General features: G+C 39.4%; 2 protein-coding genes across 6 annotated transcripts in view; one reads left to right on the forward strand and one right to left on the reverse strand.

Annotated features, from left to right (window-relative positions):
- Nucleotides 1-3735: 3735 nt before the first annotated feature.
- The window catches only part of LOC131319163 (protein ROOT PRIMORDIUM DEFECTIVE 1), a 91214-nt gene continuing 70761 nt past the window's right edge, over nt 3736-24188 (reverse strand). The window contains exon 2 of the mRNA XM_058349311.1: nt 3736-6552. Within this exon, the coding sequence (XP_058205294.1) occupies nt 5047-6456 (1410 nt within the window). The 5' untranslated portion in view covers nt 6457-6552 and the 3' untranslated portion in view covers nt 3736-5046. The remainder of the gene's footprint in view (nt 6553-24188) is intronic.
- Nucleotides 8057-22088, forward strand: LOC131319164 (aladin). Of its 5 annotated transcripts, none has more exons than XR_009197911.1 (16): nt 8057-9168; nt 9374-9432; nt 9980-10156; nt 12105-12219; nt 12370-12469; nt 12585-12758; nt 13076-13134; nt 15880-15967; nt 16053-16128; nt 16750-16849; nt 18806-18857; nt 19533-19670; nt 20153-20240; nt 20536-20603; nt 21268-21374; nt 21476-22088. XR_009197911.1 is itself a non-coding variant. In XM_058349313.1 (15 exons), exons 1-14 carry the CDS (start codon nt 9111-9113, stop codon nt 20596-20598), a joined length of 1347 nt encoding a protein of 448 aa, XP_058205296.1. In that variant the 5' UTR covers nt 8057-9110; the 3' UTR covers nt 20599-20603; nt 21476-22088. The 5 variants fall into 5 exon arrangements, 2 of the variants coding, with proteins under 2 accessions (XP_058205296.1, XP_058205297.1); XR_009197912.1 differs by having other exon boundaries at nt 21279-21374; XM_058349313.1 differs by lacking the exon at nt 21268-21374.

Genomic DNA, 24188 nt, shown 5'->3' on the forward strand with positions numbered 1-24188 from the left:
TCTGCGTACTGTAGCAGTGGTCTAGGAACATAACAATATACACAACATGTCTCTGTGACAGTGTTTCATTGACAAATGAATAGATTGCTAGTTTTCAATTACCAATGAGACTCTACCACGTAAGCATGTTGTGCATATTGTTGTGCGCGACTTTCTTGTAGACTCTATATTTGGGGATGCACTGTAGTGTTTCGAAACAATAGGATTTAAGCACACAATCCACCGGCATCTTAGAATTGGAGATGCACATTTGTGTTTCAAAACAATAGGATTTATGCACACAATCCAAGCAAAAGGAATACATAACAGATAAAACCAGCACAATAACTCACAATTGGAATATCACAGTTGCACTACACCTACCAAAACTTGGAACATTTCTGGGCAGGCCATGGGTGAATTTCTCAACAATAGTCATCAATGCGGAGCTTTCTGGATGCCATAACTGACCCCAAAGGTTGGCCGGAAGGGGAAGATCGTAAAGTACACAGTTTACTATGCCGAGCATGGAAACAGAGGATCAGGAGCTAGAGTCAGACAGAGTTTGACGGTCAAGAGTAACTCATTGAACAGAAGCAAATAGCTTTACAGTACAAAATTTCACTAAGGGGACCAATGGATCCCGGCAGGAACTCTATTTTCACCCAGTCTGCTTTATTACCTCATTCTCATGCTCGAGTGCACTCAAACCTTTTGTTATTTTGTCAACGAATGATGTACAATAGTCTTGACCTTGAAGAACAAAGTAGCTGAATGCACAGGATTGAGTTTCACCCTCCAATGGTTTCCTCAAAACAACAGTATGTGCATAATTAACTTGATTAATACTTGCACTTGTTCCAGAGAACTGATCTATTTCCTGAACCATAGGACATGGTTTTCTAGATTCATTCCATATATTGGTAAATTTATCAAGGCTGGCAATATAGGCAGGGATCATGGTGGAGACATGCAAGTTTTGTGGCCTTTGACAGTCTATAAAGGCAAGGCTTCAGAAGAGTTCTGTCAGCATCACCTGAAAAAAACACAAAAATGCTTAATTTCATACACATTTTCTCAACCAGTTTAGAATAAATGAGCTACACAAATTTTACATTTAAAACATTTACCATTTAAAGGATCCAGCCAAAACAAGGCAATGACTAATGGGTCTATTGACGTGAGAATCCATAACTGCCTACAGAACATTGTACTACAGTTCCAAACTCCACTCCCCTTATAGACAGCAGAAAAAATTCTATTCCCTTTTTACTTTTCTTCTCACTTTTATCAACAACCAAATGAGGGTCTAGACAAAACTGATCGTGAAAAAAAATTGACAAAGTTAACCATGAGTTAGCAATTCTTAAATTTATGAGGAATAAGTTGCAAGAGCAGGATAAAGGACAGGATTTAAACAAACTGAGATGAGTGTTTAAAACAATTACACTTGGAGCTCCTACTTATAATGTTTAGTCCTATGCTATGTCAAAGCCAATTATTAAGGAAACACGCAGATTGCGTATGACAAATGGAAAACACCTTGAATACACAAACTAAAAGTGAACCGCTAAACTAAACGTGACGTCGTGACCTTTGTCATGGAAGCAAACCTCCAACGCTGCCGTGTCCATCACTATTGGAAACTTGGCCCCATGCACTCTCCCATTTTAATTGATTAGCCAAACATGGCACTTGACAAAGTTCAGCAGGCCAATAAAGTGGACTCAGGTCGGTTGGTTTGTGCCAGCCGAGAGAAGTACGAGTCCCATTTCACAATGTGCAAAGAGTGTCAACAGGCATTCCTAAGGGAACCAAATCTGCGTATGGTACTCCAGCCACTGGCATCCAGACTACCTTGATGCTTAAATTCCCAGTTTTGCATTCACAGAGACACTGGTATGGATCCGTCAGGGCGTCAAAGAACTGTTTTTATAAGAACTATGAAGGACTTGTGGTGGAAGTGGAACATAGATCCCAGGTTATCGTGGTTATGAAACTGGAATTGGGGGTGCTTGGTTTCTTTCCTTTTTATACTATAGGCTTCACTCGCTCGAGCACATTGTTCCAGTGCCTAGGATGCTTTGGGATCCTGAGAAAGTAACGGCAATGGCCTGTCCTCCTCCTAATTGCATCATAACCAGAATAAGTTATGCAAGTGGGATGTTTTTTTGCAGACCAAAAAATTGCAAACCCAAGAAACAAAGAGCACTTGTGGAATAATCTTTGAGGAGTTATCAAATCAGAAGATTCAGAACAACCAGCTCATTGATGGCCGCAAGTTCGCAACTGTTTTCATCGACTTTGAGGGTCAAGACAACCGTAGGAACTTTACTCCAACCTCAAATAATCGAAGAACAGATTTATAAAATGTTAATGTCTGAAGCGTGATGGGCCATGGATGTGTTGGTCTCCACTTGACAAGGAATACTGAGAAGAAGGGCATGGCTAATACAAAGAACGCGTGCACTCACAAATTATGAGTTGAGGCTAACTAGGACCTTTTTTTTTTGCTGTGCTCAGAAATTTGCTGTGCACTCACAAATTTCTGCTGTGCTCAGAAATTTCCTAGGACCTTTTTTTTTTGGTAAGTGCACAAAATTTTATGAGGCTCAAACCAAGAAACAAAGTATAAGGGATAGAATCCCCTTACAAGAAACAACAAAACAGGCAGCCATACTTAACAGCTCTAAACAAGAAAACAAAATCAAAGAACACACTGTAAAAAAACTATACAGATTGCATGATCCTATGAGGCAAGCCCCATATCTCACAAATACTCTGATTTTGCGAGGATTGTTTTAAATTTCCTAGGACCTTGTCAGATCATGCCCCATTTGTCATACTGCTTTCAGATATGATTGGTCCTCCCATAGGCAAACCTTCCCATTTGAGGCTAAGATTGACTTCCCTCCCTGATTTTGTCAATTTCATTAGCAAAATGAAATGCCATGAACGCCCACCATTCATGGATTCGCACACTTTGGTTGTCCTCCTCAAAGGTTGAACAAGCATGCATTGGGAAATGATTTTCGAAGGAATGAATGAATGTTGGATACAAGCACGGACATCCAAGATCCAAGATCCCAGGCTTCCCATATTCCTCGAATCCTGGAAAGCTAACTTGGTTTCATGTATAATGAGACCTTGAGGTTGCAGGAACTCCATGGTATCAAAAAATTAGAGTGCGTTGTAAAGCTCTAGGGGGGAAGAATTAAAAAATACTTCAAAAAATCCATGCGAATACTCTGGCTAAAAGGAAAAGGAAGAAAATTGAACACATAAAAAATGCAAGAAAGTTGGATATTTTCTCACTTTCCATTCCTTTTCCATCAACTGAGTGGGCCCTAACTGAAGCTCCGCAATCAATCTCCACTATAAGCGAGTTAAGCACCTGGCCAACCTTTAGTCAAATGAAGGTACAACTGTTCATTTCTTCTGCATTAACACATCATCTCGATATCTAGCATTTGAGCAACACAATTTTATCATGAATCTCCCTCAAATAAGATTTGCATGCTAAACATCATACTTGAACAGTTGAACTTGTTCCCTTCACTACCGAGTCAACGACACTAGGCACACAGGTTTAAAAAAATGTGGAATCGTCAAATAAGTATGGAACGCCATAAATCCCATATATTTTATGATGGATGATGAAATGACATAACTCCGTATGCAAAAACGAGGACATCAAATCCTATTTCCCCCATTTTATTCTCTAAGTGGGATCATAATCAGCATTAGTTCAGATTATACAATGAAAGCAGACCATGTAGCTTGAAATCATTAAGAACAATAATCTGAACTAATGCTAAGAGGCTCCTGAACAACAATACAAGGAACAACAAGACCATACAGGAGCCTCTCAGCCATAATTGATCCTAAAAATTCTAGTATCAAGTAACCAGGCATCACATATTATCCTATTAAGGCTAGAAAACTTTACAGAATTAAAAGAACAAAGCTTGGCTCTAATCGCATAAAAAATCGCAGCAGCTAGGCATCTACATCCCTGCTCTTGTTCTGAAATATCCTCATGTTACGCTCACTGCACAGGAAGTAAGTAGTTGCTGCCAAAGATAACTTGTATATAGTACTTCAAAAACTTTTACCTTTCCTTTGAGCACCAGCCCACACAAGCTCCTGATTCAAAGGAGGAGGCGCTCTGAATATGTCATTTTTATGCAGAACACGGCTCCAGATCATCACAGAAAATTGGCAATCAAAAAACAAATGGGCATGAGACTATACACAAGACACAAACTGGATTAATGGGTATCCCTCAGTTGGCTATTCTATCCTTGGTGGAAAGACAGCTCCAAGATTGCAAGCCAAAGAATAAAGCTCTACCGTGGCACATTTTGGCTAAACCATACAAACGAAAGCCAGTGTTTAAAAGAATACATATGCCTGCATGCCTCCCATGCTGTTTTGACAGAGTAACAACGATCTAGAGAAAGAGTCCATATTACTTTATCCTTAGTCAATGAATTTGGAAGAAAATTTGCAGGAGTCTGACCCATAACCTCCATCATAACTTGACTCCTCTGTCTTGGACAACGCCAACTCCCCTGTACAATGATGGAAGATACCTTAGCCCGCAAAGCCCTGCTCCTATTTGGAACAATGGAATCACCAAACTGCTTGTACAATGCACCAAGGGGGTGCCAATTGTCAGTCCAAAAAAATGTATCTTCTCCATCCCCAATGCAATACCTGATCCAGCCTTGGCAAATATCCCTTAACTTGAGAAGTTTCCTTACTACCCATGATGCATCATTTGGCACAGGAAAAGAAAGTTGGCCGTAGTTGTTTAATGTTATAAAGTATCAATGCAGGATTCATAGTTTACATGAAATGTTAAACAAGCGCATCAATATCTTTTGATCGTATTTGGTTAATTTATCCTACTGCATGATAAATTCGAGAGTCGGTTCCTTGAAACCACCATTAATTTTCTCTTCTTGCAAGGACCATGTGTTCAGTCCAATACTGAGAATGTTGACGTCTAGATGTAGGTTGCGTTCTTACTTTTGTTCTCTGAAAAGCAGATTTCCTTGAAGGTTATATCTCACTGAGCTTATCTGCGTTACTTTGATCCTTAAAATTGTCCAGAAGTGAAATAACCCAGTCACCATCCCTCGTCTCCCCTTCATTCACATTGTGCGCAACACTACGACTCTCATCGTTGACTTCTGTTTGCAATCGCAGTTCTCTAGTATTTCGACGACCCGTCAAAATAAGGTCCAACATTTTCCTCCGAACAGCATAAATTTGGTTCGGCACAATCAAACACCCTTTACTATACGCTTCTCTAAGAAAAACAGTTTGTGCACTTCCTTTTGTACTCAGATAGAAAATCCCCGCGTGCTTCAATATAGCCTCGCGCAAATTAACTTCAATACCCAAATCCTTCCGGAAGTGGACTAATCGTTCAACCCCAACCATTTTCTCTACCGTCAAGCACAAAAACTCATGAAGAATCCCAACAGCTCGCTTCTCAAACCGTTCAGCCCCTCCGCAAGTGCGAACCCTGACCACCTCTTTTCTCTCGTAAGGTTTCACATAAGGAAGCCTTTGCCAATTCCTCAACCTCTCCCTATACCCCGCCTCAATCTTGAACCCCGTCGGGAGACTAATTGGGAACGCATACTTAGTCTCAAACTCACTCAACCATTTCTCTCTAAACTCTCTCTCCCTCCACTTCTCAACCTCTGCCACACCCATTTCTGATAACCCAGGCTGTCCGGGCCAGCTTACGCGGACCTCACCCATACCCATCTCTGATAACTCAGGCTGTCCGGGCCAGCAGCTTGCGCACACCTCAGCCACACCCACCTCCCCTCTATCAACCATACCCACAATCTCTAAATCAACCAACCTAAATTCGTTACTATACTTTTGCAAAATCGATTCGCGAAAATCTTTAGGCAATCCCAATTCCCTCCTAGCAAGTCTCAACCCATGTATATGAATTGTCCCATTTACAGACATCATTAAAAGCTTCTTTATCCTAAGAACATTTTCCAATTCCAATTCCCTAATACTATCCTCTTCTTCTTGGATTAAATCCCTCATTTTCCTACCGATTCTACAACAAGCAATTCTTCTGAGGGGGTGAGTAAATACCTCGAAAACGTGGGGGTATTTCCGTAAGAAAACGGTGGTGGAGACGTTGAGGCCGACGACGTTTTTCCAGCGGGAAATGAGGTGGAGGGAGACGAAGGGGCTGCGCTTCCGGGCGGAGATGAGCCGGTGGAAGGTTAGGGACCGGGCGAGTTGGTTGAGTCGACTCGTGAGTTTGTCGAGTTTTGAGTCTCTGGTTCTTTGGGATTCTAAGCGGGTTTGTGCCGTGGAAACTGGTCTCTTCTTCCACCTCCGTTGGGTTGTGGAGTTGAAGGGCCCGAATGGGAGCCCAGTGGAAGAGGGTTCGAGCTTGAGGATTGTGTTTGTGAATTTTTGCAGGATTTTCATGGTGTGAGGCGTCTAGAGGAAGGTGGGTTATAGAGCGAGAAAGATGTGGAGAGAGAGAGAGAGAGAGAGAGAAGCCGGTGATATAACCGTCGTTGCCTTCCCTGAGTTTCAATTCCAAAGCACCAGAGGGGAGTTTTTGGCTGAAATGGTCATAATTTGTAATCAAATTGGAGAAATATACATCTTTTGAAACGTTTTGTAAAAATAGGCTATCGTGCCTTTTCAAAACGCGTTATAGCGGTTAGGTGCCATGTGGCCATGGTTTGGTTGCCACGTAGGAATCACGTCTTTTGCCATAATAGCGCCTTTTGAAAAGGAGTGATAGTTCTAACCCAAATAGCGCCTTTTCAAAAGGAACCATATTTCTAAACCCTAATCCCTAATAGCGTCTTTTACATATTTTAACCCTAATAGCTCCTTTTGAAAAGGAGCTATAATTCTGACCCTAATCACACAATCTGCTATATTTTAACCCTAATAGCTCCTTTTGAAAAGGAGCTATAATTCTGACCCTGATAACACAATCTCGAAAATGCGTTATGTACCATCTCAATACTCTTGATATATTCGATCATGTCTTTAAAAAGTGTGTTTCGAGCCATGATTTTTTTTTTCTTAAATGCCGATATTCGAGCCAAAATCCTAGTATATATACACACATACATACATATATATAAATATATATACATACACATATACAGACAAGGAAGATGGAGAAGGAGAGACTTACTGTGCGTGAAACGGAGGGTGGAGAGCAGGACGATGGAGACGAGGAACGTGGCTGGAGGAGATCGCGCAGGTTCAGAGGTCGCGATCGACATGGAGAGAGAAGGGCGAGCAGATAGGAGGAGAAGGAGAGGGTTTGATTTATGTTCAAGTGTGGATTTTACCTGGATTTTAAACCTATAGCTCTTTTTGGGAAGGAGTTATAATCTGCCTACAACGCCTTTGTAAAAGGCGCTATAATAATCTGCCTATAACGCCTTCCTAAAAGGCGCTATAACAATCTGACTAGGACTCCTTCGCCACGTAGGAGTTGGCCTAACCGCTATAACTTGTTTTGAAAAGGCGCGATGGCCTATTTTTACAAAACGTTTCAAAAGATGAGTATTCCTCCAATTTGATTACAAATTATGGCCGCCAAAAACTCTGCCAGAGGGAGGGGGAATTGGGAAAAGGGTAAATTTCACCGGCGCTCCCTTCACTTCATTATAATCACACTGTCACCCCTATTGTTCTATAAGAAATCATTCTCGCACTCTTACTTTCTAAAATTGTTCCACGCTTAAGTCCACCAGTTAGTTGACCGTGAGTTGGCTTTTGGAGGAAAATCAAAGTTTAACGAATTAGTCCTTGAAATACCAATTTTACCCTTTTATTTCTCTACCTCATCCCTCCTCAATTTAACAATAATACCCCACCCACCCGCACATGCTTCACTCACTGAAATTGTCACATAGCTAACATAAGACCTTCAAGAATTCCAAGATGAAAAAGTGAAAAAAAAAATGATATAAACGATTTGTTGATTTGGTTAGAAATACTTCACCGATACATTTTTTTGACGGTTTCAGTAAAGAGGACCTCAAAAAAATTCAAAGAACAACCACATAAATTTCTTAGCTGTGAATCACAATGAGTTCACCACAAGTTGTAACAATGATTTGGACAAAAGTCATATACTTTATGATCTATAAAATTTTCATAGTTTTCACATCATTTTCCTTATTCATTACTAACACAATTTCACCACCACCACCACCACCAACACATTCACCCATTGCCAGTACCAACACTGCACCACATTTGTCGTAAAAAAATGCACTCAACCATTAGGAATGGTGGCTATAGCATCGAAAAGTTGGTGGGTGGGTTACAAGGAGGTGGAGATTATGGTAGTTGTGAAGAGTTCAGATGGTGTTGAGTTCAAGTTGCAGAAAAATGGTTGATGGCTATGGTGGTTAGGGATAATGGGTAGATATGGGGGAGCGGAAGAACCGGGAAGAAGAGAGATGAAAGGGAGAAAGAGGGAAAGAACGGAAACAATTTGAGGGTATTTTAGTAACTTCATAAAGTCCTTTTAATGATGTTAAATGGAGTAAGAGTTACCTGACAGAGGTAGAAAGTATGATTTCGGAGAATAAAGGGGTGTGTAATGTGATTCCAACAAAACAATGGCCTTTGAGGTTTTTGAGTTTGGGAACAACGCCCCCTAAGCCAAAGCCTAATAAAAGAAAAAGAACCCTGCACTGCTACACCTTTCCAGTCCGGCCAAAACCCAGCCGCTGCGCCACCATCACCTCCAAACTGTAGCCACCACGCTACCAGACCACAGCACCGACCAGCAACCTCGACGAAAAACTGATCGGAGCATCGACCCATCGGAGCAGATCGGAGCCTAGCAGACTAGCTTCAACCTTGAACACCACCACCCGTACGGCAGCCACAACCCCGCGAGCAGCACCACCAAAAACGTCCACCTCTCGCCGTTAGGCCCAAAAATTTACCCTTTTCCCAATTCCCAACAGCAAAAATCGGCGGTGGTCGAAGCGAACCGTCCGAAGCAACTACCACAGATATAACCCTAATCTACCTCAGTCTACGCTCCCCAACCCAACGAAAACAGTTTTCAAACATCTCTAAAGCATTCAAAAATGCCTTCTTTTCCCTCTCCTGGTTTAGTCACAATCTGTGAAATCAACAGAAACTTGAGTATGAATCTCTCTCTCTCTCTCTCTCTCTCACACACACACACACACACACTCACACACACACAAACACACTAGATAACTCTATCTCAAGTGGTTGCATTGAATTCCTGGTCCTCCACTTTCGAATATATCTACATAGTTTTTTTTTTTTATCACAAATATCTATATGTATTCATTCGTCTGTCTATAAATGCATAAAACTGCAGTTACGGCGACCGAGCCCCTCGCAGATGACCAAGCTAAAGAAACCTACGCCAAAATTCTCGTAAGTCCTGTTATCCTGTAAATTTAAGCGTGTCTATTATTCATTGTCGTCATTCGTACACATGGATAGAGTCTTAGGGTGTGTTTGGTTGGATGGAATGGAATTGAAGGAATTGAGATTGGAATAATCATTCCTCTTCCCATGTTTGGTTGTGGCTATGAATCAATAGCAAGAATGAAATTTGCATTCCAATTCTTGTGTTTGTTATGCTAGAGTCACATCTGAATGGAATGGAATTTGGAGTGGCAATAGTAATTTTGGGTGGCATTAGCAAAATTTGGAGTGGCAATAGTCAAATTTGGTGTTGCAGGATGGTGGAATGGAATTGTAATTCTTTTACTTTTCAATTGGAATAGCTATTCCTTTATTTGGAATCATTTTGGATGAATAATAATTCCATGTGTAATGGCTATTCCTTCAATTTTTAGTGAACCAAACATCAAAGTAGACATTCCATAGGAATAACCATTCCATTAAACCAAACATAGCTATGTACTTATGTTAATATTTGTACGGTTGGAAGATTAAGTTTGGTGGGTAATTGCAGGGAACTGTGTTCAGTCCAGTTTCGTTTCAGATGGACCATCTAATATCATCACCAAGTCCTGAACAAGGATCGGAGCAACGAGGAAGGATCAAAGAGAGTGATCAATGGAACAGCTGGTCAACGGCATTGAGGGAGATCTTTAGCGATTCCCTCAAACGCCTTTTCCATCTGGTTGATGTAAGTATTCCCCCCCTTCAATTACTTGTCAGATTCTCCGGGTTGTAGTTTGTTATAATTCTTGAAATGTTGGAAACTAATTACGGATTTTAATGTTTCAGCTCTGTTGATTGTTATTCAAAATTAGTTAGTGGAGTTATGTTGTTATTATCCGTTAAAGGTCATGTGGTTAGCGGCGTTATGTATTTAGCTTACCTTTGTTATTATCTTCCTTTATGTATATGACGGCTGTGTATATAAAAAGGAAGTTGAAAATTATTAAGAGTATTCTATGGCAAAGAAGAGGTATGGTTCTCCTCAATGTGAGCCAATCGGAGGTCGTTCTCCCTCGAAGTGAGACTATTCTCTTCTTTTATTCTATTTTAGTTTTTATCACAAGAAGGTTCGTGTCACTACTTTGCTTATTAGACAGGTACCCTACCTTACAAGGTTATAACTTATAAAACCTAATAGACAATAGGTTGGCTTCAAAATGTAGAAAGTGATCAAAAGATGCCGAAATGGCCTAGTTATCCGTTGACCTCTGTTGCTGATATATGATAATGCATAATTTAACTCAGTGTTTTGAATTTGAGGGTGAATAATCTACATCATTTGTTTTACATGACAATCATGTCAATGATGCCCATTTGGCCTGTCTGGTGTACTTATTGCATATTTACTTCGATTAAAATTAGTATTGTAAGTGTGCCTGACGCGGCCTTCCAGAAATATGGTAAGTATTGCAATGGCTCGAGATAACCAGAGGTGGAGGAGAGAGTTCATGTTAGCCCGAGAGAGAGAGAGAGAGAGAGAGAGAGAGAGAGAGTGGTCAACTAGATATTGATTAGGGTTGTTGAAGTGTAGTCTTTTTTATGTTTGGACCTCCTTTATATAGTTGTGTACCTCCCTTGTATAGAAGGTTGGAGGAAGGATCCAAATCACAGTAGGGCAAGTGTCCCCTCCTCATCGGCTCTACAGGTTGGAGTTGATAGAATCTCCTCCACAAGACCTAGGGCCAGAATGACTTGTGGATGTCGTATCAAGAAATTGTGAGGCGGTAGGTATGATACTTGTTCCAAGATGTTGGACGTCTAGTTGGTGTCCTTTCTATGACCCGTCAAGAATCAAGATAGAGCTCACCAAGGGCATGCTCTGCCTCCTTGATAAACCCTTTGTTCTAGCCTTCAATTCGCATGTCTCTTTGGTCCCGAGTGAGGTACCTAGGCCCTGCTACCGGCCTAGGGTGTTCTTGGAGTTGCCTTTGTATTTTGTTGTGAGCTCGTGAAGCTTTGAAGGTGTAGGAGTTTAGCAAGGCATAATGGAGTACGATCTTTGGAGGTGAGCTCGCTATTACTAGAGATGAGCGAGCTTACTCGGTAGGCGCCGGGGTGGCCTGAGTTACTAGTAGGTGGAAAATAGAGGACTTTTGGATACCCAACATTAAGGTGGAAATATGCCTAGAGACAATCTTGGTATGGTCTTGAGCACGGATCTTCTAGGTATCCATATATGTTTTACTTAGATATTAAAGAATTGAAACCATCATAGTATTCCATCCTATTGGAGCATGAACCATCCCACTATACAAGAGTATCTAGAGAATGGCTATAGTACCTTTTTGTCTTCATAATTTTGCACTTCTTTAGTTCCCATTTCTTAAGCAGGCAATGGTCACATTTTTTTCTCCGAGTGCAAGAAAACATGATCATCATATTCCAAGAGTTTTATGTTGGATGACACCATTTACGCTTGCAAGTTGGACATGGCTTTACCATGAATTTTTGAAAAATGCTCTTGAAATGTTTAGTGTCCATGAGTTGCACAAGTCGAGGCAAAAATAGATGACTGGAGCATCTGAATAGTTGCAATTATTGGTTACTTCACTTTCCTGACAAGAAAAGATAAAACGGAAACAATTATGTGGTCTGAAGCATTTTCATTTTCTTGCCTGCTGTCATTTCTGCAGGTAAAATCTTTGCCAGCGGTTGATCTTCACGGTGTGAGTTGGCATCAGCATAAACATATTTTAGCATTCATTTCTGGGCCTAATCATGTCACAATTCGTGATTATGAGGATTCAGGTCAGTTAATACTTTAGTTGATAGGACATGGATGGTTGCTTCTCTCTACGCTTTATGCACTGTCAAAGAGCTCTTTAATTCATCATCCTTTTGGATGCCTCCAAATGTAGTACTTTGTTCCAGTGAACTGCATGTCTTTACCTCTAACAGAAGGGAAGGAACCATTCATTCTGACCCATGAGTCCCAAAGAGATGTTAAGCTCCTTGAGTGGCGGCCAAATGGTGGAAGGACACTCTCTGTAGCATGCAAGTAAGTATCGTAGCATTGCTGCATTCTCGCTGAAAGTATATAGTGCTCTAGAAGACTTACAGAACAGTTTTTGGATTATTCTTATTGGGTAGTACTTTCAATATGGATTGAGCAGGGGTGGAATTTGCATATGGACAGCTAGTAATCCTGGCAATATAGCATCTGTCAGATCTGGAGTTGCATCTGGCACCCTATCTAGGGGCTCCGGAGCTCGATGGACTCTCGTGGATTTTCTTCGAAGCCATGATGATGAACAAATTAGTGCACTTTCTTGGAGTCCAGATGGAAGATATCCAAACTAGTGAAACTTCTTTACATTCCTCAAGTTAATTAATTTGTTGTCTTGACATGTAGGGGAATTTTGTGGTCATTCTTCTCTGCATGCAGGATGTCCTTATAAATCATGTAATCTGTTCCCCCCTTGACCAGTATTTAGCTCAATTGTTTTCTTTGTGCAGAATTAATAGACTGAAGATCATTTATTAGTTTGCAATAAACTGTTAGGATGGAGATTTAATCTCGTATCCACTTGAACTATAAAATTTTGTATGATTGGATTATATGTGTTTTGGTTGTGAATTGGAAATCTCCTTGACCTCTTTTTACATATTTGGCATCTGGTTCATATGAGAGCTCATCGTTCACCATCTGGGATGTTGCTCAAGGTATATATAATGTTTTTATCCCTATCGGTGTTTGCTTTGGTCTTGTGTGTAGCTTTATGGTTGATTTTAAAAGCAGAAATAGTGTTCTCTAGTAGTTGTACTTCCGCCTTCTTCCCCGTCTGGTATATTCTCTTACAAAGTTGTACTTAAGCTAATATATTTAACGAGTAGCTTGAGATGATGCCCAGTAACCAATCTCTTTGGACTTGGATTTCCTCATAACTTGGCTGCTTTTCTTTTTGCTCGGGCTTTGGAAACATGGCCATCCTGAAATTGATCACCAGCATCCACCCTACCATGTGATATTTTAGTGCAAATGATAGCCACGAGCTGTGATAACCAACACAGAGCTTTACCTGTAACAAGTCACACTCGATCTCATGAGTTGGTGTTTTTGTTCGTCCTTCAATGATGAGTGTGCCTGTGTACTAGAACTCAACAGAGTTTGATTTTAGCTTATCTTTGGTAGGATGTGAGGATTTTAGGGTTTGTATGGCTAACAAAGAGGTAGGGTTTTGAGGCAACTACAGGGCTGTTGTAGAGGCTGTGAACAGTGATCTACGATGAGTAACACTTCAGTTTTTCTGGAAAATTTAAATAGAAGAGAAGAACTATAGGAATCACGCCTGGAACTATTGTCTGACCTACGTTCCCATAGGCTTTACACGAAGGGCTAGAATTGCATCACACAACTCACACAAAGGTTCGAAGTTCTGGAATTTCTCTAGATATTTGACTCTATTAGTAAGAAGCATCATGTGATGGTATATAGACTTTAGGGGCTTCCTCTACCAACTAGGGTGCTGAAAATTGAAAATCGACTAACGAAAACAGAATGCTGAATTTTTTAAGCTGAAAAGCTATTTGATAAAAAGTTAAGAGCTGGATTAAAACAAATGATTTGATACAAGGTTATTGCCAGATTGGAAAACAAAAGCTTCCAAGGGGGCAAGGGATCCTAATTACCTGGGGTGGTGTCCACTCTGGTAGGACGAGGGGGGCAACTACACCGGGGGGAAATTTCTAGTCCCCTTAAACCTTAGGCGAAACATTGTCCAAATTCTTATTCGTACTGAGCAGAACCTTGAGAATATGATGGTGTCTGTTTCTAGGCCTCAACCAGTACTTCTCCGGCTTGTATATGAGTGACGGTTTTGATGTCTTGCCTTCAAACTCCGCCACAGCTTGCCAATTAGCGGAGTCATGAGATCCCGGAAAGCCTAATACTAGAGACTGCAAGAGAATTTTCCATTCACTTGGCGAGGTGAGATTTTCCAGAAAATCTCACTAAAGAGGTCCCCCTGCAATGATGGCAATGAGGGGCATAACGATCGAATTGTTATTATTGGTGGGGTCTAACACCTCCCTTCTCCCTAAGAGACGGATGTCAACAGAATTAAGGATATTATACACCTCTCTAAACTTGGTCACATTCTTGTCAGAAAGCATGTTTCTGAATTCCTTAGTCGTTTTGCACTATCAAAAGAATGTTATAACAGACTTACACCAAGAAATTGGAAGAGTGGGTGGAGACAGTTGACGACGGTAAGCTAAAGACCACGATGGGTGAAGGAGTGGAGGGCTTTTCTAGAGAGGATTTTTCAAGAAGCTCGGGAAATGAGAAGGAAGCGTAAGGAAAAAGATTGACTTTCTCATTTGTGTTTGCAGGTTGCGAAAAGGCGCCTTTGCAGGGTTTGTCAAATGTGACCCCAAAGTAGTCCAAATGTCTCTTTGCATTTAACGATGTCACATCGAAATGCATTCATCAGCAAAATTTCAAATGGAAAGAGCCCTTGACGACAAAAGAGGCTCTGCATAACTAGCTCATGCCTCTCAGCAACAAGGAGCCGAGCACTCTTCGAGGAGGCATTAGCTACGGGGTAATTGTGAGGGGTGGATTTATTGTGACCAGTTATTAGTATAAAGCCAAAAGAATTGACGGGAGGAAACATTGTTGTGGATGGTTGCTTGGTAATTGTCGACTGTTTGAGGAATCCGAGAATGTTAGAAGGATTGCTTGTTGGCGAAGCAAGTAGCCAGGGGGAGTGACCTCAATGGATCAATATCCAGATATTGAGCGGTGGAGCGAAGGGTTCTTAAGTGGTTTTACAAGTAGCAAGGCATGCACATCCAAAATGGTTGCTTGGTGTCCCATCAACCAATGAGGAAGGAGCTGACTTGACAAGCATGGTTAATAGTAACGTAATCAGCCTTAGGGTGGTTATCCCATTCGCCTATAAGAACTAGAAGCAAAGGCAGCATAAGGTGTTGTAGAGATACACCACAAACGTTTATTCAAAATTCTCTCCCGACACAAGCTTATAGATACCGCGTGCTACTTAGTGAAAAGAGAAAGAAAGGTCTCTTTTTCCTATCGGCGAAAGTCAATATTGAACTCCTAACTGCCTTTCTCCTAGCACCTAAGTGCACTTTGATGCCTGATCTCTTAAAGAAAAAAGTTGGGTTTTCGACCTATAGGCAATATGATAATGCAGTTTTGGATCTTTCATTCTTTGAGTGATTTGTGGAGGGGAAAAGGAATTGAATGGGAAGAGATAGGTAAAGAGAACAAAGTAGATATATGTTATTTGCTTCTTTTATCATTGAGTTAGGCAAATAAATATGTACTTGGTATGTTTAGTTTAGTTACAGGATAGATGATATTCAAGATTTAAGCACAGCCTTCATGTTTGCAGATCCTATGATCTTTTTCTAATTGGTGTATTTGTACGCATGCAATTGCAGGCCTTGGCACACCCATTCGACGGGGATTAGGAGGCATATCAATGCTGAAGTGGTCTCCCACTGGAGATTATTTTTTTGCAGCGAAGTTGTACTGTCTCTGGCTTGGATAACTCAGATTGTCTGCATACCGTTCATCATTCTGCCTCTGTTGTGATTATCTTCTTCTTTTGCAGTGATGGGACATTTTATCTTTGGGAGACGAACACTTGGACATCAGAACCATGGTCCTCAACCAGTGGCTTTGTCACGGTCAGTTAGATGACAATTGCACTCATGCAGTCGAGCTCTAAATTGCAAGATCAAATCATGTTACCATCATAAATTTCTCTAGCTGAGTTGCTATTAATGCTCTTTCATGCACAATCAGCAGTATGGTAATGTCTTAGCAAGATCAAATCATGTTACCATCATAAATTTCTCTAGCTGAGTTGCTACTGATGCTCTTTCATGCACAATCAGCAGTATGGTAATGTCTTACACATTGTATCCGGTACCTGTTAACCTTTTGGTAGGGATTCAGCTCAGTGGCTCCTGTTGTAACTTCTACTAGCTGTTCTAGCTTGTAGACAGTACCTGTTCTAACTTATTTTTTCCTGTACGCATGCCTCACTATTCTTGGAATTCGGTCACTCTAAACCTATTAGTCAAAGGTGCATTTATAGTTGTCAGTCTTCTTCGAAGCCAAGTACTTGTGTTTGTTGCATCTCCTCATTTGTTAGTGATTTCATGAGTCTTTATGTGCTTTTTGCTGCTTTTATGCTTCTTAAAGACTTTGCATGTTTTCCCTGCTTAAATAAACTTAGTCAGTGGACGTCTTGTTAATGGAGTATTTTCTTAGTTTTGATTTGTGACAACGTTATTTGTTATCAGGGAGTGACATGGGATCCTGATGGACGTATGATACTGGTTTCTTTCTCTGATTCTTCAACATTAGGTTCTATTCATTTTGCATCAAATCCTCCATCACTAGGTATGCGAGTACCTTCCTCTTTTTCCTCGGTACTTCTTATTTATGTTTGCTTTTTTCAATGTAACACTCATGTTCTGAGTTCAGGCACTTGATCTAATATGTGTTAGGGCCAAGCCTTGAGATGTATCCTTTTCAGTTCCGTACATTAATGGATAACATTGGAAGGAGATAAACGTAATGTGGGCTTGTGTGAGTGATTCTTGCAAGTGTGTTTCAACGAAGAAACTATTTATTCTTGGATATGGTTTCTCCCTCTATTTCCCTCCCCTCTTTCTGCATGAAAAAATATTAAGTGCTCCCACATGGTGCTCTAGGGCCTTCCACCACTGCATATTGGCGCGGGGTCCATATCTTAGTGTATGGGTCCCATGTGTAATGTGTGCTGGTGGAAGGCCCTAGAGGAGCACTGAATAATCACCCCTTTCTGTATGCACACTATTGTTGTGTGAATTTGTTTTGGGGTTGGGTTTGCATATAAAGTCTCTAAACTGAGGAATAAGAAAAGCAAAGTTTTGTGCATTTGGCAAAAAATGGAGAACTATATGGTTCAAATCAAATTCACATGTATTATTATTGTTAAGTTTCAGATCTGTGCATAATAAAATCAAGGTTTTAAGCACTTTTTGCTATGCATCATATGTGCGTAATCTGGAATATGTTATGTTGGTGGGAGTCGGTGGGACAGATGATGTGCACGACCTAGGCAGGGAATGCTATGGGTTACTGACTAGAAAGCTAAAGCCTGCCCTTTGTATTATTGAGCCTGTCGCGCGCGGGCCAGAGTTGAAATGAATGGAACGACCAAAACTCAATGTTTGAAATTTTGCCAATATCCCGACCGTATATTGTCCTATCAGTTCAGTTGGATATGCTTGAAATGCTGAAGAGAAGAAGATTAGTCATGCCTCCCAACATGTATTCTGAATTTGTATCATGGTTTTTAGAACTGTACATGGTTGGACCTTCGGGAACACACGGCCTCGACAGTTAGACACACATAAATCACATTACAAATTTTGAAGAAAATAATTTGAGCCAAATTAACTTGAACAATATGGAGTTGTACCTACATAACCCTCCTCAAGTCTCTTAGTTTTTGAACCATAAAGCCTAAAATTTTAAACTTTTTGCTAATAAGTGTTTAGAGAAGCTTTTAGAGGGTTTTGTTCACACTTTTATTTTACGCAATACTATTAAATGTGCAAAAAAAAAAAAAAAATTCTTGTTTGACATCACCAAATATTGACGGAAAAATGCAAAAAATTATTTAGACATGTGCATTACTTTATTCGTTGCCATGTTCTTGTTGTGTTGTCTTCCTGTTGTGCTTTTTTTGTTTCTCTTAGAACCTTGCTCTCGCGCTCCCAAATAGAATCTCGTATGTACCTCGGCTCATCGAGAAAGGAGCCCGCTTCCAACTTGGATAGAACTCCTCAAGCATATAACTTTGAAAAGAAACAAAAGAAAAGATGCCAATCAATAGAGAATATGTAGGAGTGGTTAGACACTGGGCATATTAGCTCAAATCCACTTAACACAGAAGGGATATTAACTGATATTCACAAAAACAAGGTAAAAATGATAATTTTAGAGCATCTTTGTTTTCATTTACATCACTATCTATCTATGAATTTGTGTGTGTGTGTGTGTGGGGGGGGGTACCCACTCCCCTGCTGGTGCTAAGTGCAACTATGGTCTTGAGTGGGTATGGTACATCATGAACCTTTATGACAACTTAGCAAACACAATAGAGGTGCCTTTGGGGAACATAAAAAAAGCGCATTGCCGTCTTTAGGTTCTCTGTTTTGGTATTGTTCTCTGTTTGTGCATTGTTGTCTTGTACCCCGACCTGTTAGCTGAATACATATGGTTCAGGATTTTTCACGAAAGTACATAACTACATGCACTTGGTCCTTGAGATTTGATTTACTTCTTTGTGTGTGATGACATTTCCAGATGCACACCTTTTGCCGGTTGATTTGCCGGAGGTGAAATCATTAACTCACAGGTAGAAAAGAACTTCTTGTTAATTTCTATACCTTCTCTATATTTCCTATGATGTAAATTGCTGAATTAACATTTTTAGATGTGGCTCTTGCTTAATGACAAGTGATTGTTCATTGGAAGGCCATATAGATCTTTATTGATGCAGTTAGGTCGTTGCCTCCTATATAGTCTTCTTTTCGCTGGACAGACATCACAATCACTGCAGTAAAAGTGTATAAAGCGAGTTAGCTAATCGTAGGTGATATATACTGGGCTTGGGTGAGAATAAGATCATTTGGTTTTGTGGTTTACTTGTTCTTTTTGCAAAAGAAACAAAGAAAAAAGCACTTTCCATAATTTATTTAGTGCTTGTAGTGGTATTAATGTTTATTCGTTGTAAAACAAATTGCATTTACTGCCCTTGTAATGTCATTATTACTATCCACACTAGTCAACTGAAGCGAATAAAGAAATGTTTTGTGCTATTTGTGGAGCTGTTATGACCATTGACCTTATTCATGGTAGATATTTCTGTCCTCTTTTATATTTTTGGTGACAAAACCTCACCAATGGCTTGGATTATCATTTAATTGGTACTTGGGATTAGAAAGTCTAATTGGTACTTGGATTATCATGTAATTGGTACTTGGATTATTATTTAATTTGTACTTGTAAAGGACCAGATTGTGTTTCGCAGTCGAGGCATTGAGAAGATAGCATGGGATGGTTCAGGTGAAAGATTGGCTGTATCGTATAAAGATGGGGATGAGTTGTACAAGGGTCTCATTGCCATATATGATGTTAGACGTTCTAAGCTGATTTCTGCATCACTAATGTGAGTTTAATATTTGCGAATTTTTTATCATTAATTGTTATTAGAAGCAGCATTATTCGTTTACATTACTTGCTATCATATCTGATAGGGTGTTCTACTAGCACTGACTTATGTGCATAGATCTGGACACATATGTGACTGCCATTGTTCGAGGCATGTGTCACCCTCATTGTTTTGTGGGCCCCACTTGCATCGGACGATTCCGGCATTGTGCACATTAGTCTGTGTACTGACTTTCCTGGCTGGTTATTGCCAGGGTAATATTAACTGTTTCATGCACCAGTCATAACTTATCAGGCATTAGGCCTCCCGTGTCCCATTAAATTACTGCTATTGTTGGATTTTTAGATAATGGGGTACCAAATTGGTTGTGCTTTGTGTTTATTTTAGATAGTGGATCTTGTATCTTGATAATCTGTGTACGCTTCCTAGATCTGCTGATACCTTTAAGATTCTAATCTCTTCTCACGTTATTGATCCAGAGGGTTCATTAGAGGGCCTGGAAACAATCCAAGGCCAGTTGCATTCTCGTTTCACGACAAGTTCAAACAAGGACCATTGCTCTCTGTGGTAGGTCGCTTGCATTGTTCTTTTGTTTCCATACTCATGTCTTTACTCTTTTGTAAGATTTTATGGTTAGAAATTTTGTTATATTCTGACACGGGTCTGTACCTTTTCAGCTACTGATTTAATTAATTTATGACAAGATATGGATAAGTTCCCATGCAGAATTGTTGAGTAGGAATTTTGTGAATGGTCCACAGAATCATAATTTGATTTTGAGTTTATAGGTGAAGTGGTAGTATCACTCTGGATTAATTCAGAGCCACTGCTAATTAATCCTATGATTTCATTCATTCTGCAGTGTTGGAGCAGCGGATTTTGCTGCACCTACCCTCTTATATTTCGGTCACATGTTCTGCCCTAATCCAGGTTGTTTACTTTTTTATTATGTTTTCATTATGATGGCCTGATTCTGTAACAACTCTTATTCCTGTTTTCTCTTCGTGAAATTTTATCTTTGAAAAGGAACCTTTCTGTATTTTCCTTTATAGCTTTCCTTGCTCTAGAAGCAAAAACACACCACACTTAGAGAATTTTTCAACACAGCTTTGGATTGTATGACATCTTCTTTAAAGTAGAAAATGTTGTTTGGGCTAGAGTTAGCCTTGGAGGCGATTTCAATGTAACTCTGCTAAATGGAGGATTTCTTCACTCTGGGATGTCTGTCCCTTCAAGAGTGTTGCGATTTACCTTTTGGGAATGTATGGATGTCTTGTGACTTGTGAGGCTTGAAGGTTGCTTGTCTATTAGCTTGTAACAAATGCTGCTTTGTTCCATCAGCAGTTATTTAGCAGGGCTTTTTGTTATTTTGCTGGGCAATTGTTTAGTTCTCTGCTCCTGGTGCTTTTCTTTGGCGCTTTGGTATGACAGCTTTCTTGATATGAGCGTTATTTATCGCGGAAAACAAATGCACCATATCTGTGGAAGAGCCTTGATTTAATTGGAAATCAAATTCTTCATTATAAGAGATCAACAAGTTTCTTGTTTTGATTCTCCTAGGCTCTCAATCAGTTATAAGAGTGCAATTTGGCAGGTTCAATTTAGATGCTCTTCTTGAATGGGTGAAAGAATATCCTATGGTTTTTACAATTCGGACCAGTAGACGTAGACCGTTTGAAGTAAAGTATTTCCGTAGGTGAAGTACGTTACACAACGCTACCTTTTATTTCATACCTGCAATACGAAGATTACTGTAGAGCTTATTCTCGTTCTCTTGTTCTCTTCTTGTGGCATTCTTGTAGGTTGGGTTCGCTCTGCTTTCTAACCGAGGCTTTTGTGCTCGCGTGGTAGAGGAGATATTGTTTGCCCTAACCTACTTGAAGTTTTGGATATCTGTGTTACATTTTCTGCACTCCATATTCAATATCTGTATCTATGCATTTCCGGGAAATTGAAATTTGCTTTTTTCGAGATGGTGTTTATAGCAGTTACATCAAGATTTTAGAAGTAGCAGTGGTCTGCTTGTTAGAGCATCCCTTTTCTGATAGCGGCTAGCAAACTGCTGAGAAATGCATCCAGCAGCCTGTGTCATCCGGCATATTAGAAGTTAAGTGTTCTGGTCGAAGCTCAGGTGTATGGTTTCATGTATCTTCAAGGCCTCTTGTTCTTGGCCTTTTGTTGTTTTTGCTGTTTTGGTTGGGTTTTGTAACGGATCTAGTCTGTGCCCGAACCTTGTCTATCTATCTATTGATGTTCTACTTTTTCAAAAAAAGAAAAAAAAAAAGGAAAAAGAAAAAATGGTGCAAGAGTTGCTACCCTTGTCGGGGGCGATACTATAGCACTAGCAAGCAAATAGGAATTTAATCTTCATTTTGTATGAAAGTTTTCTCATTTTTATGATAATTAAATTTGGAATGTCGTTTTCTTGTTGCTATTGGTCTTCTCCCTCTCTTTATTCCAGTTTTTGACTAAGATTCTTCAACTAAGATTATTGTTTCTCTGTGGGGTAATTGATCATCTTGTATATTTGTGTTATAAGTTCTTGGTGACTGTTGTTGGTACTTGTCGTATTGGGTGTGGTTGCTTTTTACCGCCTCCTTTGCATATTGAGAGTTCACCATGAAAAGTTGTGCCATTTTTCTAATCAAAAAATCTACTTCCGTGTATAACTTTTTGAATTTTTTCGCACCAAATTAAAGTACTAATCGAGATCTTTAATACGGTGCGAAAAAAATTGAAAAATTATGCACGGAAGTAGTTAATTTTTTGATTTGAAAAGAGGTAAGAGAGAGAAAGTGAGACTGTCATTGTGGAACGGGGGGAGTATATAGTACTCTCTCCGTCCCAAAATGGATGACAATTTTTGAAACTCGTGTCATTTTTTATCGCTTATATTTTTCAATTTATAATGTTTTTCATGAATCTGAAAACTTTGTATAATAGAACTAATTGAGACTTATCAAATAAGATTCATATTGCATATTTTTTGAGATCTATATTGAAAGATATAAGGAATTGACATGGATATCAAAAATTGACATCCAATTTGGGATTGATGGAATAGTTATTTTTTTGAAAAATGATAGATCACTTAGAAAACAACTATTCAAAGCGACTCACATTATGCAGCAAGTACCAACACCGAACTTTATTTGAAAAAGGTGGATCAATAAAATAAAATAAAAAGAAAATATTCAAAGCGACCAACGCTATCGACATGAGAAGTCTAGAACATCACACATTACATAAATATTTGCTCACATTCAAACTTCAAATGAATGAAAGATGACCCACAGAAAGTACACGTATTTTGGGATTAATCACTTATAGTACATAAAAAAGTATATATAGCTTTACAGTTAATCAAGAATACAAGTAGTTTAACGACTTATCAAAATGGAATTCTCATTCTTTTTCAATCCTGAAAACAAGGTGAATTTGTATTTAGTTTTTCGAAAGAAAAGAAATTTGGAACATGAGGAGAGAGCACGTTGGAAAAATAGAGGCTTTCAATTAAAGATTTAAAGCAGGGATTTAAAATTCAAAAATCACACTTGACTCCCTATTTTCTAGTCACATTTTTCTCTAAATTTCAAAAATCACAGACTGTCATTCTTGTAAACTAAATTTCTTGGACCCAAATTTTGCTATTATTCATCTTTGAAGACCAATATTCTGCACTGCAAATGATCTTCCAGAACGCCTTTTTTTTTTTTAGCTGATCTTCTAGAACGCCTTAGGTCGCCAAAGAGGACCTTGAGTATAATATTAGATCGTATGGTTATGATCTTGTCTTTTGTATTAATAAAGAGTCATTAACTACTACGTACAAGTTTGTAAAACTTGAAAAAACAAAGGACGATGACGACTTATATCAATGAAACACCGGAAAAACACCTTGTCTCATATTTCCGGCGATTGTCTCATATTTCCGCGAAGATGAGAGGATAAGAAATCAGTTATTTGTCAAAATTGCTGTCAAATTTAACAATAAAAATGACTTTGAACCACTGATAGACATGGATTTTGAACAACCAATAGACAACGAATTTAACTCGGTGGCGGACATGCTCTCTAACTTCCCATAAACACAAACTATAGTCTTAGGATATGTTTAGTTCGATGACAATGGAATAGAATTGAGGTTGAAATAGAATTGGAGGAAATGAGATTGGAATACCATTTCCGTTCCCAAGGTTGATTGTACTTAGGAATAGCTATTCTCATCCGCAATGGAATGGTGTGACAATAATAGTTTTTGGAGTAAAAATAGTAATTTTTAGAGTTGCAATAGTAATTTTTAGTATGGCAATAGTAATTTTTGGAGTGATAATAGTATTTTTGAAGTGACAATAGTAAATTAGAATTTGAGTGACTAATAATTTTGGTGTGGCAAAAAAATAGAATGAAAAATTCCTTTGGATTTTTTTAGTGGAATGACGATTCCTTTACTAAGGTGAATAGTGATTCCATTTGAAATGATCGTTCCATCACTTAATGGTGAACCAAACATGG

This window comes from Rhododendron vialii, chromosome 3a, assembly GCF_030253575.1.
Source record: "Rhododendron vialii isolate Sample 1 chromosome 3a, ASM3025357v1".
In the NCBI taxonomy this organism is placed as follows: Eukaryota; Viridiplantae; Streptophyta; class Magnoliopsida; order Ericales; family Ericaceae; genus Rhododendron; species Rhododendron vialii.